This window comes from Pteropus medius, unplaced genomic scaffold (assembly GCF_902729225.1).
Source record: "Pteropus medius unplaced genomic scaffold, Ma_sr-lr_union100, whole genome shotgun sequence".
Classification (NCBI taxonomy): domain Eukaryota; kingdom Metazoa; phylum Chordata; class Mammalia; order Chiroptera; family Pteropodidae; genus Pteropus; species Pteropus medius.
In genome coordinates, this window is record NW_024354499.1 from 5,648,227 (window position 1) to 5,673,651 (window position 25,425).

The following is a 25,425-nucleotide window of genomic DNA, read 5'->3' on the forward strand; positions in this document are numbered from 1 at the left end:
TTGTTATACACAAGTGTAAAAGATCCCAGTGCACTTGCTGCATTTCCCTTTTTTCAAATAGCTTATCCCATATCTTTTTCTAGCTTGCAGGACACTTTTGGGAAAAGGCTGTTCATATATTCATACATACACATATACACACACAGAATGTGCTACTCTATTTGTATTTGGTGTAAATAACCGTCTTATCCTGGGCACAGAGGCAAAACCTGTGTCATACAGATCTTTGTGTCCCTATTGCTCTGTACAGTGACCCTTAGAAATTAAACATCCATTTTAAATAAATTTTATTGGTGTTCTGACATTACAAATTAACTTTAAGTTCTTTTCTAGGCTATAAAAAGTGACTGCCTAATACCTCAGGCCATCAATTTTGTGTAGAAATTAACACAAACAAGCCAAAATTTTCTGTTTTCCTTTCCCTGATTTAGAAACCCTGGTTAGTTTAGCCAGGTACTTCAGATCAGCAATTCCTCTTCAATGCTGGATTTGTACGTGATAGAGGGACTGACAGGCAGCCCCACCCCAAATGAAAATAATTCTAAAAAACAAGTGCTTTCCTTTACCAAAATGGCCGCCGTCGAGCTCTCTCCTCATTGGTCGGATTTTCAGCAGGTGGCTGTTCTAGCCCCGCCCACCAATTGCCCACGGTGTCCTAAATTCTTGGGATTGTAACTCTTACAGACCAGCGGTAGTGGGTGGGGCGGACGCCGGATGTGACGTTCACGGAAACGCCGAGTGCCGTCCGCAGGGACAGGTGGGAAAGGGTCCCCGGAATCGAGTGGGGACGGGGCACTGACCGTGGTCAGACTCAAGCGGAGTAACCGTTGTGAGTGTGAGGCCTGCAGCTTTCGCCGCCCCCTGGTCCCCTGCCCAGCCCGTCGCGCGCGAGGCCCCTGGCGGCTCCGGTCCCCAGCCAGGCCCAGCGCGTCCCCGCCTATTGCACTTGAAATACCCGAAGACCGGGGATGATTTTGTCCCGGATTGGCAATTTGGGCCTGAGTTCCTTCAAGATAGGGACCTCAAGCAGCTGTCAGGAGATCCCTATTCACTGCGTACGCCCCCTCCGTTCATTCCTGCTACTTCCTTTCTCGTCGTCTTTTCGCCATCAGCCCTTCACCACACCTTCCCCCCCTTTTGCGGATGCTGATCTCTTTGGAGTGTTGCTCGGCCCTGTAGTACCCGGCACCGCTTGCTGGCCTTGGGAGGGGTTTTCATTCTGGACTCCAAAGATCCTCTCCTGAGAGGTACTGAGGTGCAACAAGCATCCTCTGCTTCAGTCAGCTTTAATGGGCCCCAGACTGAATTTACTTAGTAGACAATTTGGGGTGTGTGTGTGTGTGTGTATGTGTGGTCGATTTGCTAGCAGCTGTATAAGACCGTCTGTGGGAAATGGAATGCCTTTGCATCTCTGGCAGTATCCACAGCTTTTGTACTATTAGGGTGTTTTAGAAAGGAAGCTTGGCGGAGGAAGTGTGACTTAGACAACTGGCCAGGAGAAGACTATCTCTGACGGAAGAGTTGCAGTGGGAAACAGAAAAACAGTAGATAAACAGGATCGGAATCCTGACTGAAGCAATCTATCTCTATTGGAAAAAAGTAAAGTTTAAGATTGAAAAGGCAAAAAGGGCCAGTTGACACAGGGCCTTGAATTCCAAAATGAATTCTACCATAGCATGTATATTCTAAAGAATGCCGGTTAGGATGTACTTTAATTCAGTGTGTATCAAATACCCAGATTCTTTTTGGAAATGTTGTAGAGTGATATCTGATTAGAAGCTAGGATCTGATTCTCATAGCAACAATATCTAGAAAGGTTGTAGAATTACTGCAGTTTGAGACCTGGGGAGAGAAAACTCCCAGGTTTTTTGTTGGGTTTTGTTTTTTGCTTCCAAGTTACCATTGTACCCTTTCGTTAGTCAAACAAGGCTTAGTCTTTGAAGATAGATTTGAATAATTTTTTTTCGTTAGTCAAACAAGGCTTAGTCTTTGAAGATAGATTTGAATAATTTTTTTTCAAGATTTAAGTTCCTTGCCCTGATGAATGATGTAGATTGACTGGAATAGTGGTTTAGTGAGCAAAGTGAGGCTTATGAACGTTCATTCTCAGACCAATTCCCCTAACTTTGTGCTCAAATATGGAAAAGTATACCACAGAAAAATGTCAGTTACTTTCAGATTAAATAAAAATCAAACTTGAAGTCAGTTAACAATCATCATGAAAGTTCATTGACTTTCCTCTTTCAAGTACTGGGGAGGATGGAAGTGAGTAGTGGGAGGAGAAATAAGGCAAAAAATGTAAGATGCTGTTCCTCCTTTTAGGGTGCTGAGACAGGGCCACCTAATAACGGGGAATGATTGGCATGATGTGTAGAAGTGAATCCTCTGTGGCCCATTACAGTTATACTCCTCATACTACCTAATTATGACAAAGGGACTGTGGATTTTTGAGTGTGCCAATCCTTTTATCATTGTGATATGGGCTTCTTTGATGTTCCCAGCCTTCTTATGAGAAAGGGACCTTATTTAATATGAGCCACAGCATATGGTATTTTTCTCTTAATGTCTTTGTAAAGTAGAAGTTTGCAAGATAAACACACTGTGTGCTAGTTTGTGCTGAGATGATGTGGGCCATGGTGTTGATGCCCTCTTTTTTCTCTTTTCTGTCTTAGAACTTCTTGGTCCTGATGTCTGACCATGGAGATGTGAGCCTACCTCCCGAAGACCGGGTGAGGGCGCTCTCCCAGATGGGTAGTGCGGTGGAGATAAATGAAGACATTCCACCCCGTCGGTACTTCCGCTCTGGAGTTGAGATTATCCGAATGGCATCCATTTATTCTGAGGAAGGCAACATTGAACATGCCTTCATCCTCTATAACAAGTATATCACGTAAGACACCTCCAGTTACCTTTTTATTTTCAGTGACTGATGCCTCACTCATTTTGCTCTTGTGCTCATTTGCTCAGAATTGCTAAAGCTAGAGAACTTTACATTATTATCATTAATCATTTTTTTCTGGCAGCTCCTACTTATTGGCTGTCTTTGACATTCAAAAGTGTTATTTTAATGACTCAATAGTTTCATGAGTAAGAGACCTAGCTCTTTGGCCTGTGCCCACATGGCCCAGCTGTTAGGTAAGAGACTTGGTGCTTAAACCACATATGTTTTGTGTTGATGAATGTTTTTCCTGTCCTCTCCCTATTAAGGCAGCCAATCATAAGATTAATGCTGAGACTTAGCAGAGCAAAAATTCCTCACCTCTAGTAAATTGAATGATTCAAGAAAAAGTTTTTTCTCCTTAACCTTTATCATAATCATGCAAATCATCAAATAAGTATTGACCACCTACAGTTTGTGTGGCTTATCATAAGACCTTTCCCTTGAGTTGCTTAGCATCTCAGGGTGGGCAGCAAAAATGGAAGATTTCTGTACAATTAATAGGGAACAACTTCTAAAGTCCCCATGATCATGAAATGATGTGTAATATAAGAAGGAATAATGTTTAATTCCCAGACTTGTTCTTTTGTAATACCAGGACCTTTTAAAAGATAATAATGATTACAATGTATTTGTATGGCTCTAAATCTGAATAGTTCATAGAGTATTTCACTTGCGTTATTTCATTTGATCTTCACAGTTCTGTGTACATTGAGTAGTATTCTTGTGTATTCTCCCATTCTATAAATAAGGAAACAAACTCAGAGTTTAGTGATATGATTTGTTCCACAGTTTGGAGTGACAAAGCCCAGATTTTCAAACTCTAAATTCAGTATTCATTCTACAACATCAGTCCTGTTCTTTTTTTTTTTTTTTTTGATAGTGTTGTTTGAGTTGAAAGTAGTCTTTTGAGATCATAGCCTTAAGCCACACTGACTATTTTTTTTATTATTGTTTTTTGAATAGATAACACGTACATATGGTGCAGAATTCGGAAAGCACAAAAGGGTATAAATATCTAAAAGCAAAGTCTCCTACTATTCCTCTTTCCCCCCAAACCCTCAATTTCCCTCCTAGAGACATTCCCACTTAGTTTCCTGTATGTCCTCCCAGAGATGATATATGCACATCAATTATATCACAGTAAGTTTTTGATCACATACTACTCTAAAGCAGAGTATGTCAGCATCGATATCATTGACATCTTGGGCTGAATAATTCTTTGTCATGGGGACATTGTAGGGGGATATCTGTCTTGTGCATTTTAGGGTATTTTTATTGTCCCTAGTCTCTATCCACCAGATGCCAGTAGCACCTCCTCTCCCACAGTTGTGACAACCAAAAATGTCTCCAGACATTACCTGATGTTCTCTGAGGGGCAAAATCGCCCCAGTTGAGAATCAATGCTCTAAAGAAAAGTGGGTATTAAGAGTGAACAGCCTAGGATTCATATTGTAATTTTAGAGAGGAGAAAAGGGACTGTTTTTTGTTTTGTTTTATTTTTTAATTTTAGAAATGGTGCCTATTTCCTCAAAAATCTGTCATTCCGTCCATGCCATCATACTTTATCAAGTGATCTCAATGATGATAAAATTTCATATAATCATAATTACATTTCTGCCTCTCTTTGCTGTTTTGAGTTTTTCATTCCTAGACACAGTGGACACAAAATTTATTTTCCTGAGAAGTCTCTTTGGCTACTGGCCCTCTTCATATACTCCGCTGCTGATAGAAATAGTATTCTTGTATATTTCCAGTAATCTTGTGGATAGTTCTCCCAGAATGAGACCCAGGGGTATAATTCCTTTGGGAAAGTTCAGTAGAATTGTGGAATCACTCTACCAGATATTTTCTAAAGGGTTTTCTGTGTCCTGTTGCCCTACACAGAAAGTGCTTCAAGGGCAAGGACCATATTCATTCAACAAATATGTATCACATAGACCTACTATCTATGTGGCACTGTGCTGGGTCCTGGATACGTAGTAAGTAAAATGGCTCCTGCCCTCATTGGTGTACCTTTCTAGTTGTGAGAGAAGACAGTAAACAGGTAAACAAATAAATACATAGTCACAAAATGAGGAAAGTGCTATGAAAGCTACAGAGAAGGTGCTGTGACAGAGAATAACCAATATCTAATTCAATATCTAGTCAGGGTAAGGTCTGTCTGAGAAGATAAGATTTAAACAGAGACTTGAAAGATGCAATAGAGTTGGTCATTGTATTTTGAGTGTAGCAAGTAAGGAGAGAGAATGACTTTCAGATGAGGTTAGAGAGGCAAGCAGGGCTGAATTATGAAAAGAAGTGGATGGATTTGGTGTTCTAGAGGTAAACACCATGGGACTTATTTTAAAAAGTTTGAGAAAGGTGGTATTAAGGTTGACCTCGAGTAACTTAGGATGTGGTGGTCCACTTATCGAGATGGGAAAAGTGGTATCGAAAGAAGTTGGGTAGTGGGTAGATTCCACACTGCATATGTATAATATCTTTATGTTTTTGTGGGGTTTTTTGGTTTTTTTTGTTTTGTTTTTTTGACTTGTTAAGATGTTAAATTTGAGATATCTGTAAGAAATCCAAGTTGAGATGTCCAGTGGGAGCTTGGATGTACCAGTCTGAACGCAGAGATGTCTGGGTTGGGAATACAAACACAGGAATCCTCAGTATACAGTGATTCTGAAGCCCTGAGAACCACTGAGACCTTCTAGCACAGAGGTTCGTTGATAGAACTCGGAATCCATGAACTTGAATGGGAAAACTTTTCTTAATTTTTACTAACCTCTAATTAAAATTTAGCATTTTCTTCAATTTTGAATATAGGACTCAAATGACAGTGGTAGTAATATAGGCATATTTTGGAGATATTGAAGATTCAGTTCCAGACCACTGCAATAAAGTGAATTTTGCAATAAAATTAGTCGCATGAATATTTTGGTTTCTCAGTGCATATAGAAATTATATTTACACTATACTGTGGTCTATTAAGTGTACAATAGCACTATTTCTAATAAAAACAGTGCATATACCTAAATTTAAAAATACTTTATTGCTAAAAAAATACTAACCATCATCTGAGCCTTCAGCTAATTGTAATCTTTTTGCTGGTTAAAGATCTTGCCTCAATATTGATGAAAACACAATATCTGCAGAGCACAATAAAATGAGGTATGCCTGTATTTGTAATTTTGTCATCAATAAAAAGCAAGATATTTTCATATCACATTACAATTGTTGCTGATATTTCAAGGTAGCATTTACACCCATGACTAGATCCTGTTTTTTAATACATTAATAATACATTAATAAATGCATTAATAAAGAAGCACACCGCAGTTTTTTAATATTTTGAAAACTGTATTTCAGTAGAATTGGTTTCTTTTATAATCCTTTGCAGTTTATGTTTTATCCTTTAAAAAATTGTTCTCAGGAGTCCATAGGTTTCATCAAATACCAAAAGGATCCACAGCACATAAAAGGATCAAGAATCCTTGATAATGAGACTGTAGAATAAAAAAAGGAGCCTTGAACTGAGCCTGAGATTGGTTAGTACATGGAGGGCCAGCAAAGGAGACTTTAAAGGAAAATTGACAGGCAGGAAGAAGTCTAGGTGTCAGTGGTGTCGTAGAAGCCAAAAGAGGTCAGTGTTCGCAGGAGAGGAGCCAGCAGGGTCAGATAGGTCAGATAGGTCAGATGAGTGAACAGTTGGGTATAGTAACATGAAGTCATTGGTGGTTTTGATAAGCAATTTCACTAGAAGGGTTAGAGAGACAATAGATTAGTGTGTGTTGAAAGGTGAATGGACAATAAGAAAGTGGAGACAGCAAAAACTTTTTGTAAAGGGCCACATAGTAAACGTTTTTGGCTTTGCAGGTCATTTAATCTCTGTCACAACCTCTGCTTTACAAAGCAGCCATAGACAATATATGTACAAGTAGGCATGGCTGTGTTCCAATGTAATTTTGTTTAAGAAAACAGGTAGTGAATTTGATTTGACCTACTAGCCATAGTTTGCCAAGACCTGGCATATTGTGTAGACATCTCTTTGTAGAAGTTTGGATAGGAAGTAAAATAGAAAAAGAAGTAATTGAAGGGGGACAAGGAGTATGTGAATGTGTGGTGTATATTTTAAGATGGGAAATTCTAGATCATACTTTTTTGCTGATGGAGAAGGATAGGCTGATGTTACAGAAAAGAGAGTTTAACTGTAGCAATAAACTCCTAAATAGGCAAGAGGGGATAGGATTAAGAGTACATGGATTCTCAAGCAGTTGATATTTTTCTGTGATTTGGTGTTACTTTGAGTGACATGAATGTCAGTGTTAACGGTAAGACATATGGAGAGTCTGTCCCTGTATGTGGTTTCACTAATAGGACCATTTAATATGATGGATGAGGCCTGGCGGAGAGTTGCATAAGAGGGGATGGGATATAGATGCTCATTTATTTTATTTGTTAGATTTAGGGTTTAATTTGGGATTTTGTTGGATTAGTGTGACCTGAATCAATAAAAGTAGCTACCTCCATTTTTCTTGCAGATATCTTCAGGACCCTGATTCTGTGAAGTGACAAACCCTAAGAGTAGGAAAAAAGTTCTAGCTTAGTATTCTTGGCCTGTCTTTCTATTGCATTTTACTTGGTCTATTCCTGTCAGTAACAATGGCTCACTTTGACAATTATTAAACTGAGGAGAGAGGAAGGAGTAGGGCAGGCATTCACCTCTCCACTCCCCTGCCTCCCCCACTATTGAGTCACTGTTCTAGATCTTTTGTGGATCCTTTAACTCAGAAGTTTAAAAGGCATGTTTGTTCTTTTCCCAGGAGCAGTTCAGGCATCTTGATGATCTCAAGCACATTTACCCCCTGAGAGATTTTCCCTGAAGTAGGAATGCTTTGCCTTTTGCAGACCCTGGTATAGAAGGATATCCATCATATTAAAGCAGTACATATTTTCATGATGAGCATAGACAATCATCCAAGCAGTGGATTCTTTCACAGCTTTTTATGGTCATTGACTAGAAGGGAGTTGCAGAAGACTTAAGCAATTCCTGTCTGCTGTGTGAGCCTCCTATAACACCAACTTGCTTTCTGAAAATGTTCTGTCACCTGCACTGAAAATGGTCACAGCTAGGACTGGGACTTATAAACTAAAGAGAGTTTTCATCTATGATTATGCTTTTCTGATTAACTTTTTAAAGATTGGAAGAAATGAGAGTCCTTAATACTTTCATGTTATATAATTTCCACTTGACGTTTTAATTAGTTATTTTTATACACAATATTTGTTCATGATTAAAACCGTTTTTTTTTTTGCTTTTTTTTTTTCCCAAAACATATAGCAAAGGAACTATTAAAGTGAAAAGTCTCATCCACCGGAAATAACCACTGTTATGTTTCTTGTGTGTACAAGAAAATGTTTATGCCCGTGTAAGCACGTGGACTCACATGTTTATCCTTTTTTCTCAAAGCATGAATGAAGTCATACAATATATTCTGTTCTACAACTTGCCTTCTTAACAGTCCTGTCTTTCCATATCTGCTCATAATGGTTTATCTCACTCTGCCTCAGGGCTCGTTCTTCTGCCTGGAACAGTCTTATCCCAGATCTCTTCATGGCTCACTCTCTTCCTGTCCTTACTTAAGTGCCACCTTCCCAGTGATACCCTTAGCAGCCCTATCTAAAATCTCAATCCTCCCATCACTTCCTGTTTGCCTTCCCTATTAATGACTTTTTCTTGCACTGATTACTATATATTTTCTATTTTGTTTATTGTCTGTTTCCCCACTGTGATATACACTCTGAAGAAGAATTCGTGACTGTCATTCACTGTCAAATCCCCAGCCTTTACAATAATGCCTGAAGCCTTAGTAGATGCTCTATAAATATTTGTTGAATGGATGAATGAATGATTATGTTGCTTATCACATTTGGGTACACCATAACTTACTAAATAATTCCTTATTGGTGGACATTTAGGTTTTCAGTTTTCCCTACTTTTTATGAACAATGCTCTTTGAATAGTTATATATATATCTTTATACTATTGTGTAGGATAAATTCTTAGAAAAGGAATTGCGAGTTTAGAGGATATACACATTTAAAGTTCTTAATAGTTGTCTCCCACCTGCCTCCCTCCCCTAAGAAAAAAATATCAACTTACAGTCCTGCTAGGAGTGTATAAGGACATTCATTTCCCTACACCCTTGCCTACACTGGTTATAATCGACCTCTAAGTCCTTGCCAATCTGATGGATGAAAATGATATCTTAATTTCAGTTTCTTTTGTTATGAGTACCATTTCATAAACTTATTCACCTTTTAGCAATCCATCGTCTTAACCACTCGGCCACCTCGTCACTTATTCACCTTTTATATTAACCTTTTCTCCTTATCTTTGTTTTTCTATTGTTCTATTAGGTTGTTTTGCTTGTGCTTTTGCCAATGCATCTTAATTTGCTTTGGCACGTTCCCTCACTCTGGGCTGTAGCCAGATATAACCCTAGAGAACAGTGTACATCTGGGCCATAACTATTCTGTGCCTAGAACGTTTCTAGTCCCGGTGTTAGCATCTTCATCTCTTCTTCTTGCTCACATTTTTTGTTTATTTATGTGTAAAAACAACCATGTAAACACATAGTAGATGTTAGCTATGTTTGCTTAGCACTTTTTTTTTTTATCTTTTTAAGCATACCAGCAACCCTATCAATGGTAATATTTTCTATTCTCATATATGTGTGTGTGTGTGTGTGTGTGTGTATAGAAACTGAGGGATGGTGAGATTAAGTAATTTGCCATAGGTCACATGGCTAGTAACTCACCAAACCAAGATTTGAGCCTGGACATGGTGGCTCCCGAGCCTGTTCTCCTAACCACTAAGCTCTGTTTCCTCCAGTTTGGAAAGGGGTTATTTTCCCCATTCTCCTCTTTCAAGAGACCCTTCTTCCCATGTGTCCCCATTTAGAAAATGGACAACAGTTGTTGAAAACAAGGGAAAGTATTCATGTACAGGTCTGGAAGTTTTATCCTTACTTATAAACTCGATTCGAATGCTTCACAGTCTAAATAATATAAAAAGATTTATGGTGACAAGTTTCACTCCCACTCTTGTCTCATCCACCCTGTTTCCCCTGCCTTCTATTTTTATTGGTTTCTGTATATACTTTCTATGTTTCTTTAGATATTTAAAGATAGAGTAAATAGATAGATATCTATATACATATATATAATTTTTATCCTTTCTCACATATGAGGTAGAATACTATATATACTTTTTTATACTTTTTTCCTTCACTCAGCTCATCCAGAGATTTTAAGTCTATTTTATTCATTAGATATTTATCGAATGCCTCTTTATACAAGGCACTGTGCTGATTTTAGAAGAATATACTAAGAAGCATAAGACAGTCATCTCTGGCCTCAGGGACATTACAGTCTATCTCTTCAAGTTGAGAGTGTAAGTGAACATAAAGTGTGGTGGTTTATATGACATGGATTTTCTTGGCGGATTCAGGCTTCAATATGAAGCACATTCAGCCTGCTAAAGTGAATGTGTACCTTCGTCTTTGATGTCAAGGCGAAAGAGTTACTGAATTATAAGTCTCTTAAACATAAGAACTGTGTCTTTTTATCTTAATATCCTCTTAGGACTTTATGACTGAACAAATAAATCTGTACTCCTTTTAAATATAGACTGCAAGGAAACTGTTTTACATCTTTTTCATAAACCCAAAGGGAAGATTTTTAGAATCATTTCGATTTTAGAATTCCTCCCTGCCTGAGGAGTCTTGTCAGATTCGATTGAAGTAAAATTTTCACATGTCAAATATAGAACTGAAGGAGGAAATCTTATCTATACAGGGTTTGTTTTGAGGGAAGCCACCTTCTTTTCCCTTTACTGAGGCTTCCTCCTCCATTTTCTCCTGCCCATAGGCAGAAAATGGAAAAGAGTCAGTTAATCTCAACTACAGCAGAGTATTTTAGGGCTGTGGGCAAGCTAACCTCAATTTATATGTTTTGGGTCTTGGCTTGTATTTATTACAAACTAATTCTCTTAAAAGACCCCTTTGTTCAGAACCCGTCCAATAGTCGTGGACATTCCAGGAGCCATGTGGAGGCAGTGTTGTGTGGTGGTTAAAAGAGTAGACTGGAGCTGGCCTGCTGATAGTGAAATCTGAATTTGCCACTTTGACAGGATACTGTCAGGCTCTGACAGGATACTGGACTTCCATTCATTTTCAATGTCCCCAAGTAGACATCCTAAATGTTAGAGGTCTGTGAATTGGGTCAGTTTATTTTTCCCACTGAGCTTTACAGCCAAGGACAAGAATTGAAAGAGAAAATCTAGCACTTATGCTTCTCTAAACACTTTTCATTAGAGATCATAGTGCACATTAGACATGTAACATGCACATATTACACACGTTCTCAGTATGCTCAGTCTTCTTTGCAGGAACATGAATCCCAAAGGAAAAAAGCCAAAAAATTAAAGGTCACACAGTGGTAGGAGTAGAAACAGAACATGGGCTGTCTTTTAGCCATTGGCTGCCAAACGGTTCTCTGAAAAATGATTTGTGACAGAGGCCCTTTCCTTTGGAAGCCTATCACTGTCACATCATGAAAAGAATCTCTTTGGAGATATATTTTGGGGCACAGGATAGGCTTTTCTTTTTTTCCATCTTTTTTTGTTGTAGAGTCTGGTGCTTGCTGCTGCAGGCCCGATTTGGGAGAAGAGGAAAACACTGTTGCTCTTTACAGGGCTAGAGATGGTTTGAGGAATATGGTCTGTCTGGGTGTGCCTGTCACCTCTCCCCTGCACATCTGGAAACTCATCAAGCAGTGGCTGCAGAACAAGGGAGTCGCACTTCTTAGGAGTCTTTCGAACATGTGGACATTTTCTTTGTATCTTAATCATTCTGATCTATTCCCTTAGGCTATTTATTGAGAAATTACCAAAGCATCGAGATTACAAATCGACTGTCATTCCTGAAAAGAAAGACACAGTAAAGGTGGGTCTTCACTTTCACCGTTTCCCATCTAAAAGCTTCAATGCGGCACACACTAACTTCAAGGTAAAAGTAATAGTGTCTATATCTGAGCATCAAATCCTGCAAAAGGAAATGAGGCCATTTCACCTAATCAGTATGAATAACAGATATGGTACAGTAGGGGGTATTTTAAATCACTTTCAGAAACGTTGCTTTTGTAAATTTGACTTAAGGCTTCTTTTTACTTTTCTATTTAATTAGCTGGGAATTGTTCTAATTCTCAGTTTTTCGTGTGTGTCTCAGAAATTAAAGGAGATTGCATTTCCCAAAGCAGAAGAGCTGAAGGCAGAGCTGTTAAAACGATATACCAAAGAATACACCGAATATAATGAAGAAAAAGTAAGTATAGAACAACAAAAAAAAGGAAATTATTTTGGTTTCTTAGGCTGTGCCCTGGGATTATAAAACAATATTTCGGCAGATCATGTGATTTGAATGTGATACTTTACTTTATTTGGCAAAGGCCAGAAGCTCAAAAAAACAGAACATAAGTGTTTAGGCTGAGGATTCTAACACAGATTTAGCCTGCTTATCCATGAGGGCAACTTTAGGGACAAAATATATTGCCTGGCTGCTGTATCTAGAGCAAGAACCTGAGAACAATGGAAATTCTCAGTAAAATATAGGTTTTCAGATTAGATAATTTGGCAGGCTTGATTCACATTTGGTTATACCTGAAACAGGCTATAACTGTTTGAAATAATTGATTTTTTTTCCAAGCCATTTTCAAATGATTCTTTTTAGGAAGAATCAGTTCAGGCATGTGGAGAAAATCCCAAGGCACCGTCAGTGGTCTGTGTCAGATGTGAATACACACTGCAAGCACTTCCACATTATTTTGTAGCACTCTGCTGAGCTCTGTTCTAGACTCTGATGGTAAAAATCAGCAGAGGGGTGAACAGCTATGGGGCATATATTTCTAAGGTGCCAAGTGAGTGAAAACCTTAATGAAAGAGATTATTACCTGAATTTCTTGTTCATTAAAAATGTCACACTATATTGAACTGATCACCAGAAAAATTTCAGAGGCTTCGTTTTCGGAGGTTAAAATTCAGTAGAGACACCCAACATAGCAGCTATAAGTTTGGATTTGGTCCTGTTTTAAAGCCTCACTTGGGATAGAATGTATACATGGCACAGTTAGAGAATAAAACTGCATATGATACTAATTATGAGGTGCAGACAATAAGTTGCATCAAGATTTCAGTAAAGAAGAAAATGCATTAATTAGAGTCATCGAGAAGGGTACTGAGAGGATTGGTGCTTTAACTGTCCTTGAAAAATAGTTATGCAGTGGCTAGATAGACAGGAGTGGTGACTCTTCTGTGTGTGTATAGGTACTGAGGGAAGCATGAATTCTGTGTTAGGAAATCAGGCCAGAGCAAAAATACATTTTGGGAACTCCCCCTGTAAAAGCCTTGTCCTCCTGAGGTATGCATTCGCTTGAGTGTAGTGTTAGCCTAACTCCTATTCTTTCTTTGTAGAAGAAGGAAGCAGAGGAATTTGCCCGGAATGTGACCATCCAGCAGGAGCTGGAAAAGGAGAGAGAGAGGGTAGCACAACAGAAGCAGCAACAGTTGGAGCAGGAACAGTTCCATGCCTTTGAGGAGATGATCCGGAATCAGGAGCTAGAAAAAGAGCGACTAAAAATTGTACAGGAATTTGGGAAGGTGGACCCTGGCCTAGCCGGCCCGCTTGTGCCTGACTTGGAGAAGCCCTCCCTAGATGTGTCCCCCACAGCACCTGTCGCATCCACACAGCCTTCGGACTGTAATACAACTGTAAGGCCTGCCAAGCCACCTGTGGTGGACAGGTCCTTGAAACCTGGAGCATTGAGCAACTCAGAAAGTAGTGAGTCCTTTTGCTCATGTCCTCTTCCATCTCAGCTGCAACCAAGTGGGATGACATTCCAGGGGATTCAGCCTAAGATTACCTCCATGATTCTGCTCATTAGGCTCTGGTCACAGAAACGCATGTTATCGGCATTGCCATACTGTGTCCTATAATACTGGCTATGTTATGAAAGTGGCCTTTGCTTAAGCCATGTTATTTACCCTGGCCCAGGCTGATTTTCTAAAGAGCTAATAATATCCTTGAAAGTCACACCTTCAGCTTTTAAGAGTTATATAGAGATTTGAAATATTCACTGAATGAGAGACCACTGTTAGCCTTTTGTAAAGAAAACTTGAAATTTATTGCACCACTTTGCACTTTAACAACTAACTTTAAGAGGGAGAGGGCGGGGTGCCTACTGAGTTGTGCTTGCCCTGAAAGCATTCCTAATCTTTAAGGAGCTTAGTGAAGGTAAATATTATATGTAGTTGGTGATAATTCTTTCTAGCCATAAAAACTGTTGACAGTCTTTCCTCCTCTCACCATTGATTGACTACCTGAGAAAATAACAATAGCTGTAAAATGATGAGTATACTTTGATTATTAGAATAGATACTTTTGGATAGGAATATCCTTTCAGGTAGGCATTTAAGGATGTCAGCTTTGCAGAAGATCCACTTAGAGGACAATGTAAGAGTGGGCAAAGGGTGCTGGACTCTGAAGCCCGGCCTTTAGAGTTTCTTCTCACAAGAGAGACTTGTCTCTCACTACTATTCCTTCATACATTTTCTGTACTCTGGTCAAATTGGACTCTCATGTTCCCAAAATAGTCCCTGGACTGTCTTACCCAAGGAGATTTGTTAACATTTGCCCAGAAGGTAAAATCCTCTTTCTCTATCTCTGCCTTCCCTGCTTTTCTTAAAGTTTTTCTAGGTACACTTCCCTTCAATTTGATTGATTCTGTTCTTAAAACTCTCAGAAGTCTTACTATCTGTAATATAGTGGAGATCATTACCTGATAGTGTAATTAGTTGTCAATAACTAGATTTTAACTTCTTGCAGGTTAGGGCTTGGGTCTTATTCCTATTTGTGTTCCTTGTGGGCTGAGCACAGTGTTTACTTGATATGCATTTGGTAAGTGATTATTGAATTGAAAGGGAAGGACTGTGCCAAACCTTAATCCGGACTCCTCACATACTGTCATCAGACTGCCATGTGACTGCTTGGCTCCTGGTCCGAAGTGGTTACCCCTCTAGCATTTCAGATCTTGCTGTCGAATGTGCAGAAGCAGAACATCCTTTTTCAGTTGTTTGTTTTGTTTTGTTTTTTGTTTTTAAGAAAATGTGACTGTGAAAGATGCCCTCTGATTTTAGCCTGCTGGCTCTCTTATGGAGTTTCCCCCTAGATTTCAGGGCCTGGGTTCATTCTTGACATTCTGAACCAGGCTTATGAGCTGCTTTGTTCATGAGTGCCTTTTTGAGGACCAGAGTATGTTTTTTGTTTCATTTTACCATTTTAATTTTCTTCTAAGTAAATAAATTCAGAAGTAAGTAGTTACCCAAATTACTTCCTGTTATCTAGAATATAGCCTGGTGTGTTTCTTTGAAAGTCATATTCTTTGATATTCTTCTCTAAAATAAAAGAGATTTAAAATAAAAATAAAAATTTAGTTGAATGAGGTTTATTTTAAATCATTTATATTAGATGGTGTCAGAATTCCTGAATAACTCAGAAACGTCTTTTAAATTTACCCATCTTAACTTGAATGGTTACAGGCCCTCTTCTTTTCTTGAAATAATGTACTCCCAAACAGCTGTTGCCAGACGTTGGAGAAGAGACTTTACAATCCTCTTTCTCTGTCATTTAGGATGAAATTCCCACTCACTGCCCGAAGTTGGGGTGTTCCCAGTGATTGCTCTCTCAGGGCTGCCAACTCTGAGTCTACTTGGGGAGGCTCTGCCCACGGTCTCAGACTTTTCCTGTTTCTCCATTACAGCTCCTACGATTGATGGACTGCGCCACGTGGTGGTACCCGGGAGGCTCTGCCCGCAGTTTCTCCAGTTAGCCAGTGCCAACACTGCACGAGGAGTAGAGACATGTGGAATTCTCTGTGGGAAACTGGTAAAAATGCTTTCCTGAGCTGAGACTCTTTCTTTCCCCTTGGCTTCCTGTGACTCTCAGAGAAGATATCCAGTGTCAGTTACTCTTTGCACTGAAGGGACTATGGACAGCATAATGCAGTGTCACTTTGAATTTGGTGACCTTGTATTTCATTGATTTTCAGAGTCCATTGAATTGAACTGATTATTTTAATGCTAGCAGTAAGAAATACCTAATTCTAAACTTGATAGGGAGATCCAGTCATTCATCACCTTTATATCATTTTTCGAGAACCTGCTTTATGGTAGGACCTGGAAATATGAAATATGTAAGACACATAGCACATGTCCACACAAAGTACCTGAGCGCTCCGGAGAAATGGGAGATATACACCAAAAGATAAATAACATGACAGATAGTATGTACAATAAGAGGACTAGGAATTTTTGAAGAAGGAAAAATCATTGAATGGAGGCACTTACAGAACCCATTACTAACTCCTTAATGAACAAATGAATGAAGTGGAATAGAATTAGACTGCCTTAGAGGATGAGAAAGACTTAAAGAAACAATGAAAGGGAAATTACTTTAGACATGAGCAAAGGAAGAGAAGTACTATGTGTGGAACTTGTTAAGAACCATGAGTAAACCCATTTCACTGCAGCAGGAAATTCCCCAGGGCTGTGGGTATCTGTGGCTTTGCAGAGCAGCCCCAGGCAGTGCACATGAGCAGCCAAGTCTGTGAACCACTGAGGTGAGGGACTCAGGGAGCAAGATGTAGACTGGGGTAGGAAAGGCCTTCTCTTTCATGGGTGTTTAATTTGCCACTGCTGTGACAGAGTGGGGTTGCATAAGCTCCAGGGAATTGTGACAAGCTGTTTTCTCCTTTAACAGATGAGGAATGAATTTACCATCACTCATGTTCTCATCCCCAAGCAAAGTGCTGGATCTGATTATTGTAACACCGAGAATGAAGAAGAGCTTTTTCTCATACAGGATCAGCAGGGCCTCATCACACTGGGCTGGATTCATGTAAGCAATTCCAAGCTCTCTAAGGATCGGTCTCTTCTCTCACAATGTTACAAACACACTGCTAGTTTCTTTCTTTAAGCAAAGTAAATCATATTCAGATTATTTAGATGATTATTTTTCCCTCTCTTGGATTCAGGCTTGACTTCCCCACCATACTTGATTGCTTGTACTCTGGTATTGATTTTTGGGAACTACTTAGGGCTTTTTAATTTTTTTACTTAAAAAAATTTCTTTAATAAAAATAAACTTCTTTTCCTAAAGTTACAATTTCTCTGTGAGTACGAATGATGATGGGACGTTAGCCTAGAATAGATGTACACATTGACTACATCTACTTCATGTATAGTATATATGTTCCTAAAAGTATATAAATCACAATATTTTACATGAGCCAAGGAAATTAATCAGATGCTTGCATTTGTTTTTCTTAAAGTAACATATACCTTTATGTAATCCAGAGGGGCCCCCAATATAGGTGATTTTAAGTGTCTGCATATCTTATGTAGTCTTTTGACAATAATTAGGTAAAATATAATTCTATCTCTAAAGATTATTTCTTAACTTTTCTTGCTATTCCTTTTTAATCCTTCACTCTCATAGACTGAGCTGCTTTTCATTTTATGTGACAGGGTTACATACAAACAAGTCAGCTCATTTCTGGATTTGGGAAGATTACACAAGCTTCTATGTTAGAATGTGAGAAATTCCTGTGCCTCTGTCATTTTTTTTTCAGTTTAATTACATGAATATTTGCCTTCTATTGTGTGTCCCCTATTATAGTATGTGGGAGATAGAAAACTTGTTCCTTACCTGTCAGGAGATACAAATTTGAGTAAGATACGATTTTAGTCTTATAAAGGAGATTAGACACATAGACGAGTAATAACTCTTCATGTGAGGCAGAATGTGCCAAGTGCCTCAAGAGGTGCAAAGAGAGCACTGGAATTCAGAGGAGGGGAGGGTCATACCAGTTTACTAGAATTTTTACAAATGGGGTAAAGGGGAGTTCCCTATGGAGGGAAAGCACTGGAATAGGCAGACTGTGTTCCTAGAGCATTGAGTGGTCCAGTTTGCTGGAGTTTGAGGTTCCTATCAGGAAATGGATAGTAGATAAGCATTAAAATGATACATTGGGTGAACAGGCAGAATAGTTCTCTTTTTTGGTAAGTAGAGAACTCTTAAAGGTTTTTTTGTTTTTTTCCTCTGTATTCATGATGATTTCTTTTTTTAATTAAAGTGTAGTTGACATACAATATTATATTATTTGCAGATGTACAACATAGTGATTTGACATTTTGGATAGATCAATGAATGATGATCAAAGCTATACTTTAGAAGATTGATAATAAAGGTAGTTTTAAGATAGGTCAAGGCAGAGAGATCATTTAAGAGATCAGTGTGGTGATAAAATCTCATAATAATGAGAGCGTGGGTGATGGCATAGCATTTGGGAAGGAGGCGATGAATGTAGGATTTCAGAGGTTGTGGGAGTATGAGTAAGAGAGGATGATGAGTAAATGTCAGTGATGACTTCGAGATTTTTGGCCTGACTCATGGGAGTGGCAGTGATCATCTCATAAGCAGAAACAGGGGCTCAAAGAAGAGAACGTGTATTGGAAATGGGGTAAATGGTGTGATCACTTCTGAGTATGTTGAATTTAAGGTACTGGTGAGACAGGAAATCGGTGGAGATAGTTATCAGGAAGTTGGAAATGTGGCTGGAACTTGGGAACAAAGCCAAGGCAGGAAAGAGATCTGGGAGACCTCTGCATAAAGCTGATGTGGGAAGCCTCAGAACTGAGAGCAAGAAGAGATTCACTGGCAGCTTGTGGTACAGGCTCCTTAGGGGATCATAGGGAGTACGCAGTAATGAAGCAAAGAGATGTAAGAGGAAGGTGAGGGTAGTGTTAAGGCACAGAAGCCAAAGGAGGAGGAATATTTTAAGAAGAAATCTCAGGATATTAACTATATCACACATTGCAGAGAGCTCTAGAATGATAAAGACCTGGAAGGGCCTGTTGAATTTGGCAGAGTCACTGATGACCTTGATTTAGTGGGTTTTAAACAGTGGTAGGAGTAGATTATAAAGATTTAAGAAGTAATGGGGATTGAGGTTGTGGTGATAGTGAAATGCACACTAATTTTTTGAAATACTCAGCTTGAAAGTAAAGAAATGGGATGGTGGTTTAAGGAGTAGCCAGGTTGGGAGAAAGTTTGCTTGATTTATGTTTTCATGGGAAAGCCTCGACCATGTGTTTTGTTTTGATTTTTTTTTCCAAGACCTTTATATATGTGAAATACAACATACATAAGAAAGTACATAAATTGAATTATGAATCATTTAGCAAACATCTATGTACACACACTACCTAGGTCAAGAAAAAGAACATTGCCAGAAGCACACTCCCACCCCTTGCTCCTGCCTAGCCACACTTCCTCCGTGGTACAGGTAATCCCTTTCCTGACTTCTGGAAATCCTTTGCTTCCTTTATAGTTTTACCACCTAAATGTGATAGTTTAATTTTGCCTGGTTTTGAACTTTACATAAATAGAATTTTATAATATATACTCTTTTGTGTCTGGCTTCTTTTGCTTAACATATTTAAGGTTTACCTACATTCTTGTGTATAGTCGAATGTGTTTTTAGTGCCCAGTGAGTCAGTGGAAGAGATGTGAGAGGGCAGGAGAGACAGGTAATGTGGAGGTAGGAATGTATCAAATCAAAAGTACAATAAGGACATTGATGTTTATATGGGGGAGAAAACATTCCTCTGAGATAGAATTGAAGGAAAAAAGAAAGACACAGAGGGATTTTTGAGGTTTATTTGGAGGGGTTGAGGAGGTCTTTATTTCAACAAGATTGGCTTCTAGATCCACTGCCCAGCGGGAGGGAGCCAGAGTGGGTTTGAAACTGGAGTAGATAGGGGAAAGTCTGGAATAATTACTGTTTAGACTTCAGGTAGACCTGAGCCACAAATGGATAAAAAGATTTCTAATATTACTGAGGGCCTACCTAAGAACAAATTTAGAGCCTAAATTGATAGCGTCTCAGCTTTTTTTCCTCATGATATTTCTGTACTATTCCTTCCTAACCTGGGATTAAAAACAAATAGCAGACCACACAGTATGCTTAGATCTTATAATTGGCAAGAGAAGAATACAAAAGAGGAATTCTTCCTTCTGTATATTGCCAGCTATAAATCAGGTTCACTGGTCAAAAGCACTGCATAGTCTTGTATCGATCACCAACTATTGTGTAACCCCCAACCCAGTATTCGAGAACTCCATGTACTCTCAGCCTGACTTAGCCAGCAGTGCTCTACTGTGGCCAGTCCACTCCCATTTGGGTGCCCAGGCCGCCCTCAGCATTCACTCCCCTTGCTCCTTTCTGTTCCTTTGGTGTATTGTTTTCTCTTCACAAAAATGCCTTCTCTTGTCTCCAGCATGGTGGGCACAGTGGACATAACTATTTTTTCAAGAAACTCAACTGTGAAGGGAAGGAGAAAGAGGGAAGCAAAGGCTCAAGGCAAGGTTTTTTGATTTAGTTTAACAATTATTTATTGAGCCCCTGCTGTGTGTCTTTATATTGTCCTAGCCAACCATTCTAGATCAGAGACTTAGATCAGCTTGTGTAGGCCTCATTTGCTCCTATTTAGAATTCCTGGCTCTAACTGTGGGGTGAAATGTGTTGGCACAGGCCATTTGTCCCTAGCAGTCTATAAGATCAAATTATTATCAGGTCGAAAACTTTTCCCTTATGGTCACCAACGTTCTTACCTGCCCCACGAAGACCTGTGTGCAGACTTCCTGTCAGCACTCAGCTAAAATGTTCCTGTCCCACAGACCTGCTCTGCAGTGAGCTCGTCACAGCATTCTGTGGAGTGGTGTTTCTCAGACGAGGCAGCACATAAGAATCATTTAATGAGCTTTTTTAAAGAAGAAAACTACTTTCCCTTCAGTGTGGATATTTCCAGGGTAGAGCACAGGAGCCTGTGCTTTTGAAAAGCTACCCAAGAGCTTCATTTTTTGCACAGCAGGTTTGAAAACACTGTCAAGTATACCTATTTGTTCTCTGTGCTTTTCTGTCAGTGAAAGTTGGTGGTCTTTTTGAGACATATTGGGTCTTTCTTTTTCCATTCTTGTTATCTAAGATCACACCCCCTCTAAGGTGAACATAAGTCATTATGTAGTTGTTCATTTGTACACAAAGAATATGCTCAATAACACATTAAATAATTGAAAACAAATGAAAGAACTCGAATGCGCATTTAGATGGTGCTTTAACAAATTACCCTCAAATTTCAATATCTTGATCCATTTCCCAAACAAGACTGAGTCCTTTGTGTGATTTAACTACTACCCACTGAAATCCCAGTCACCCCCCTGCCTCTCATATTCATAGATAATATGCTTTATCCATAGGATAGCTTTTGCCACTTTTGTCTTTAGAACCCCAGACTCATGTAACACCTCTATCAGGAAGAAGAATCATTCATCTAACTGTGGTTTGTTACATCCTTGACTTCTATCATGTTGAAGTATTGGGCAGCATGTACTGTCTATTCCAGAATGGGATATTGTACAGAGAGAGCTTGTGAGGAGCCAAGTAAGTCATGGTCAATTAGAAATTATGAGTTTCTTCACACACTTATGTTAAACTTGTTTACAATGCTAGAAAGGAAGTTCATTACTTATTACGAACTTCAGGCATACTCTTCATGGCTGCAAATAGCTAAGAAAGACATTATGTCCAGCTGTTGAGAACTATCTGACTCTAGCTTCCTTCATGGCTGAATATTCTCACTGAGGGTGTCTCTTACTTTTTTCTCTTCTCAGACTCATCCCACACAGACCGCTTTCCTCTCCAGTGTTGACCTACATACTCACTGCTCCTACCAGATGATGTTGCCAGAGTCAATAGCCATTGTTTGCTCCCCCAAGTTCCAGGAGTAAGTATATAGGATGCAGTTCAGGGCATTACAAGGAGATAGTGGGGGAAAAGCTTCAGAGGATAAGGTCTCTATTCTTAGGCCCTTTGTTCTCTATAAAATATATAGATTGTGGTATTAATTGGTTTTTCTACAAGACTTCTTTTTAAGCCCCATATCCTGATAAATCTGTTTTATGCTTATTTAAAAAGATATCCAAGCAACAATTTAGGTGCTTTTCTAAGAAAAAGACAAAGAAATTTGAAGTGTTTGACTTGAAGCAGTAGGAATTTCAAGAGATTGACGTCAGACTAGAGAATTTCAAAATCAAACAGATTATCTCAGTGTTAACTTCTTTTTCATTCTAAATCCTGTTATTTACTATGAAATCTCTCAGCAAAATTAGCGCGGTGGCAGTGATGAGTCATTCTGTAATTCTGATTCATTCACCAGAAAAGAGACCTATGTGAGCCAGCGTACTTTTGAAGCTGTCCCAAAATGAGCTCTGCCTTGCTGTGTGTGTGTTAGGGTCTGGGAGGCCTCCTTTGCTTGATTCTGGGCCTGCTTTTTTTTTTATTTCAGAACTGGATTCTTTAAATTAACTGACCATGGACTAGAAGAGATTTCTTCTTGTCGCCAGAAGGGATTTCATCCACACAGCAAGGATCCACCTCTCTTCTGTGTATGTAACTGTTAGACGAAATCGGGGGCTGTGCCTCAAGCAGAGAAGACAGAGCTGATGACACACATAGATTAGCCTTGTCACTCAGCTTTCCAGCTCTTCCTAATAAGGACATACATGGGAAGCAGTGTGGGATAGGAACGGATTGGAGTCTTAGCTCTGCCACTTAAAGACTGTGTGTCTGATTGGGCTACTTAACCTTCCTGGGCCTCAGCTTTCTCCTCTGTAAATGGGGATGATAATAATAACACCTACTTTATAGGATTATCGAGAGGATTAAATTAAATAATGTACAGAAACTATCTAGTGCAGTGAGCTGGCTTATTAAGTGTTAGTTTTATTCTTCATCATGAGTCGCTAAGCGTATTTCAATAAGAGATCTGAATTCAAAGGGAAAAAGCCACTTAAGATGGGTAAAGTATTTTTGATTCTGGAATTATGCTTAAATAAGAGGGATTTTTATGACCTTCTTAGGAAGTTTTTTCCCTCTAAGTTGCATTGAATAAAAAGTTTCAGTTGGTGATAAGATCAGTGTGTTTCAGTTTGCCCCTCAAATCTAATGTGATGGTGTTGCTTCTCTCCATGCTGGCCATGGCGTATTATTATTTCTTTCGGGTTCACTGAAAAATGAATAGTATGGAAAAGAGACTCAGAACCTTGTCACATTAAAGGAACTGCGGCTATTTAGAAGAGAAACCCAAGGGAGAATCTGAGAACTGACTTTAAGTGTTGTATAAAAAGGTATTGAGCATATTTCTTATGACACAGAGAACTAAAACTAAGGCCTTGTAGAATGACAGTTTTTGGCTAAGAATGAGAAAGAATTTTCTGACAAATCTATTAAAAAATAGGTCAGTCTTCCTTAAATGTAATAAATGTCTAGGTACCAGGATATTGCGACAGAGGCTGCACAACGCCCCCAGAATGCCCAGGTTTTCAGTTATAAAGACCCCTTTTGCATACCAAAAGTGAGCGTTTCTCATGTGAGAGTAGATGTGCTTTATTGTCTGCAATTCTTTTAGATAAATGTATACTTTATGAATGACTCTAAACTATAGATACATTTGAAAAATAAATGAGAGCGTATGGGCCCATGTTGATTCAAGCTACAGGTAGGGATTGGCGAAAGTAATGATCCCCAGACTCCTTACTATAGCTACCAGTTAAACAGCAGTGGTTTCAGGTTGGGAACCACTAGCCAGAATGAGCATGTTAAATAAGCAATTTTAAAAAATGACTTTTCAGAATTTTCCAAACTTTTCCTTTCTTTTTCCCTGTTACAGAGCTGCAGCCACGTGACTGTTGTGGACAGAGCAGTGACCATCACAGACCTTCGATGAGAGTTTGACTCAAACACCTGTCAAGAACTATAAAACTACATCAGTGTACTGTAGCCCCTTAATTTAAACTTTCCAGAAAGTACTGGAAGCTTTTTTAGACAGAATAGAAAATGAGTATTACCTAGGGGAGAACTGATTTTCTATTTCTAGCTTGAAAAGAAATAATTGAATATGTATTTTGGCAACTCTGGAAAATAGCACTATCATGCTAAGGCAACTTTTCAGTCTGCCTATAACTAAAAAACTAAGATGAAAGAATGGTATAATGAATACTCATATACTCTTTGATCTAGAGTCACCAACAGTTAACATTATTTTCTTTCAGCTCTCCTTCTGTTTTCTCTGCCAACTCGTTTATTGTCTACCTTTGGACTAATTAAGGGCATCTATGCAGAAATTTGGAAGCCATTCAGAAAATCTTTGGGTTTTCCTGTGATGTATGACAATGGTTTATTATAAGGGCCAGGGACAGCTCGCTATGACTGACCAGATGTTGAGGCTTGAAAACCCTGAAAAGTGATTTTTGTCAGGAATTATTGTTATTTAACAAATATTTCAGGATATTTTTTCCTCTACAATAAAATAACAGTTAATTTATTTACATGTGCGTGTGTGCACGCGCACATGCGTGCTCTAGAGCAATCTGTTTAATCAAATATTGTCTAAACAGGCTAACTAAAAGGTCTGGTGGTCTGGGGAAAGGTGAGGGGAAATGGAATTTGAGATATACTACCATTGAAGGTGTGTCCCAGTTCACTTTTAATGGTTCAGTGCCTTTTGTCTGCCTGTTGCCATCAGCCAGGGCTGTGAAGTCATCTGTTCTTTTGGTGCTGTCTCAAGTGGGTCATCCCGTTCACTTCCTCCTTATGCCCTAAAAGCTTTCAGAAGAAAATAATAGAGCCTTTATTTGGAGTGCCAGGTTACACTCCAAATAAATAATTACATTCCCTTGCCGTCCCACCCTACCAATTTTATTGTGTTGACTATTCTTTTCTAACTTAGGCAACATCTAGGAAGATGTTTACAGCTACAGTGGATCCTGCGTTTTTCTTTCTATGAGCTGAGCCCAGTGTTCTAAGGTGGCCTAGAAATAATGGTGTTCGTGACCCCTTAGATGGGGGCACAGACGAGTAAACTTGAAGAGGAGAGGAATACTTTCTTTTCATATCAAAAATCTGTGGGGAAAAAAGTCTGCAATTGTATGGAGTTTGCTTCATTTCAAAATTTTGTGTCCCGAATATGTTCAGTCTTTATCACTTAGTTTGGTGGTCCTTGAACTTTTCCCTTGAAAGAGCCAAGTCCCTATATTCTTGCTCTTCTCTTGGGTTCTTAACCTCCAAGATGTTGGAAATTCTTTCTTCTGTAGTTTTGGCGTAGGAGAGAATGTGGGGCCAAATAGGGAAGAGTGCCTCTCCTGTCACTGTCCTCCTTTTCCTACTGTGGCTGCAAGGCAGCCTGGGCTGTCTACCTTGCCTGACAGTCCTCCCATTACCCGGCCTCATACTTTCCAGGAAATTCATCCCTTCTTTCCATTTTC

The 25,425-nt window shown here is 39.1% G+C and overlaps 1 protein-coding gene across 4 annotated transcripts; it reads left to right on the top strand.

Moving 5' to 3' along the window:
- Positions 1–661: 661 nt before the first annotated feature.
- Positions 662–24,491, top strand: STAMBP (STAM binding protein). 4 transcript variants are annotated; one of them, XM_039852375.1, is made up of 10 exons: positions 662–757; positions 2,673–2,890; positions 11,859–11,934; positions 12,217–12,312; positions 13,458–13,824; positions 15,803–15,927; positions 16,801–16,938; positions 21,775–21,887; positions 22,449–22,548; positions 23,832–24,491. In XM_039852375.1, exons 2-10 carry the CDS (start codon positions 2,688–2,690, stop codon positions 23,886–23,888), a joined length of 1,275 nt encoding a protein of 424 aa, XP_039708309.1. In that variant the 5' UTR covers positions 662–757; positions 2,673–2,687; the 3' UTR covers positions 23,889–24,491. The 4 variants fall into 4 exon arrangements, with proteins under 4 accessions (XP_039708309.1, XP_039708308.1, XP_039708311.1 ...); XM_039852374.1 differs by having other exon boundaries at positions 703–829; XM_039852377.1 differs by lacking the exon at positions 662–757 and adding an exon at positions 812–835.
- The last annotated feature ends 934 nt before the right edge of the window (positions 24,492–25,425 follow it).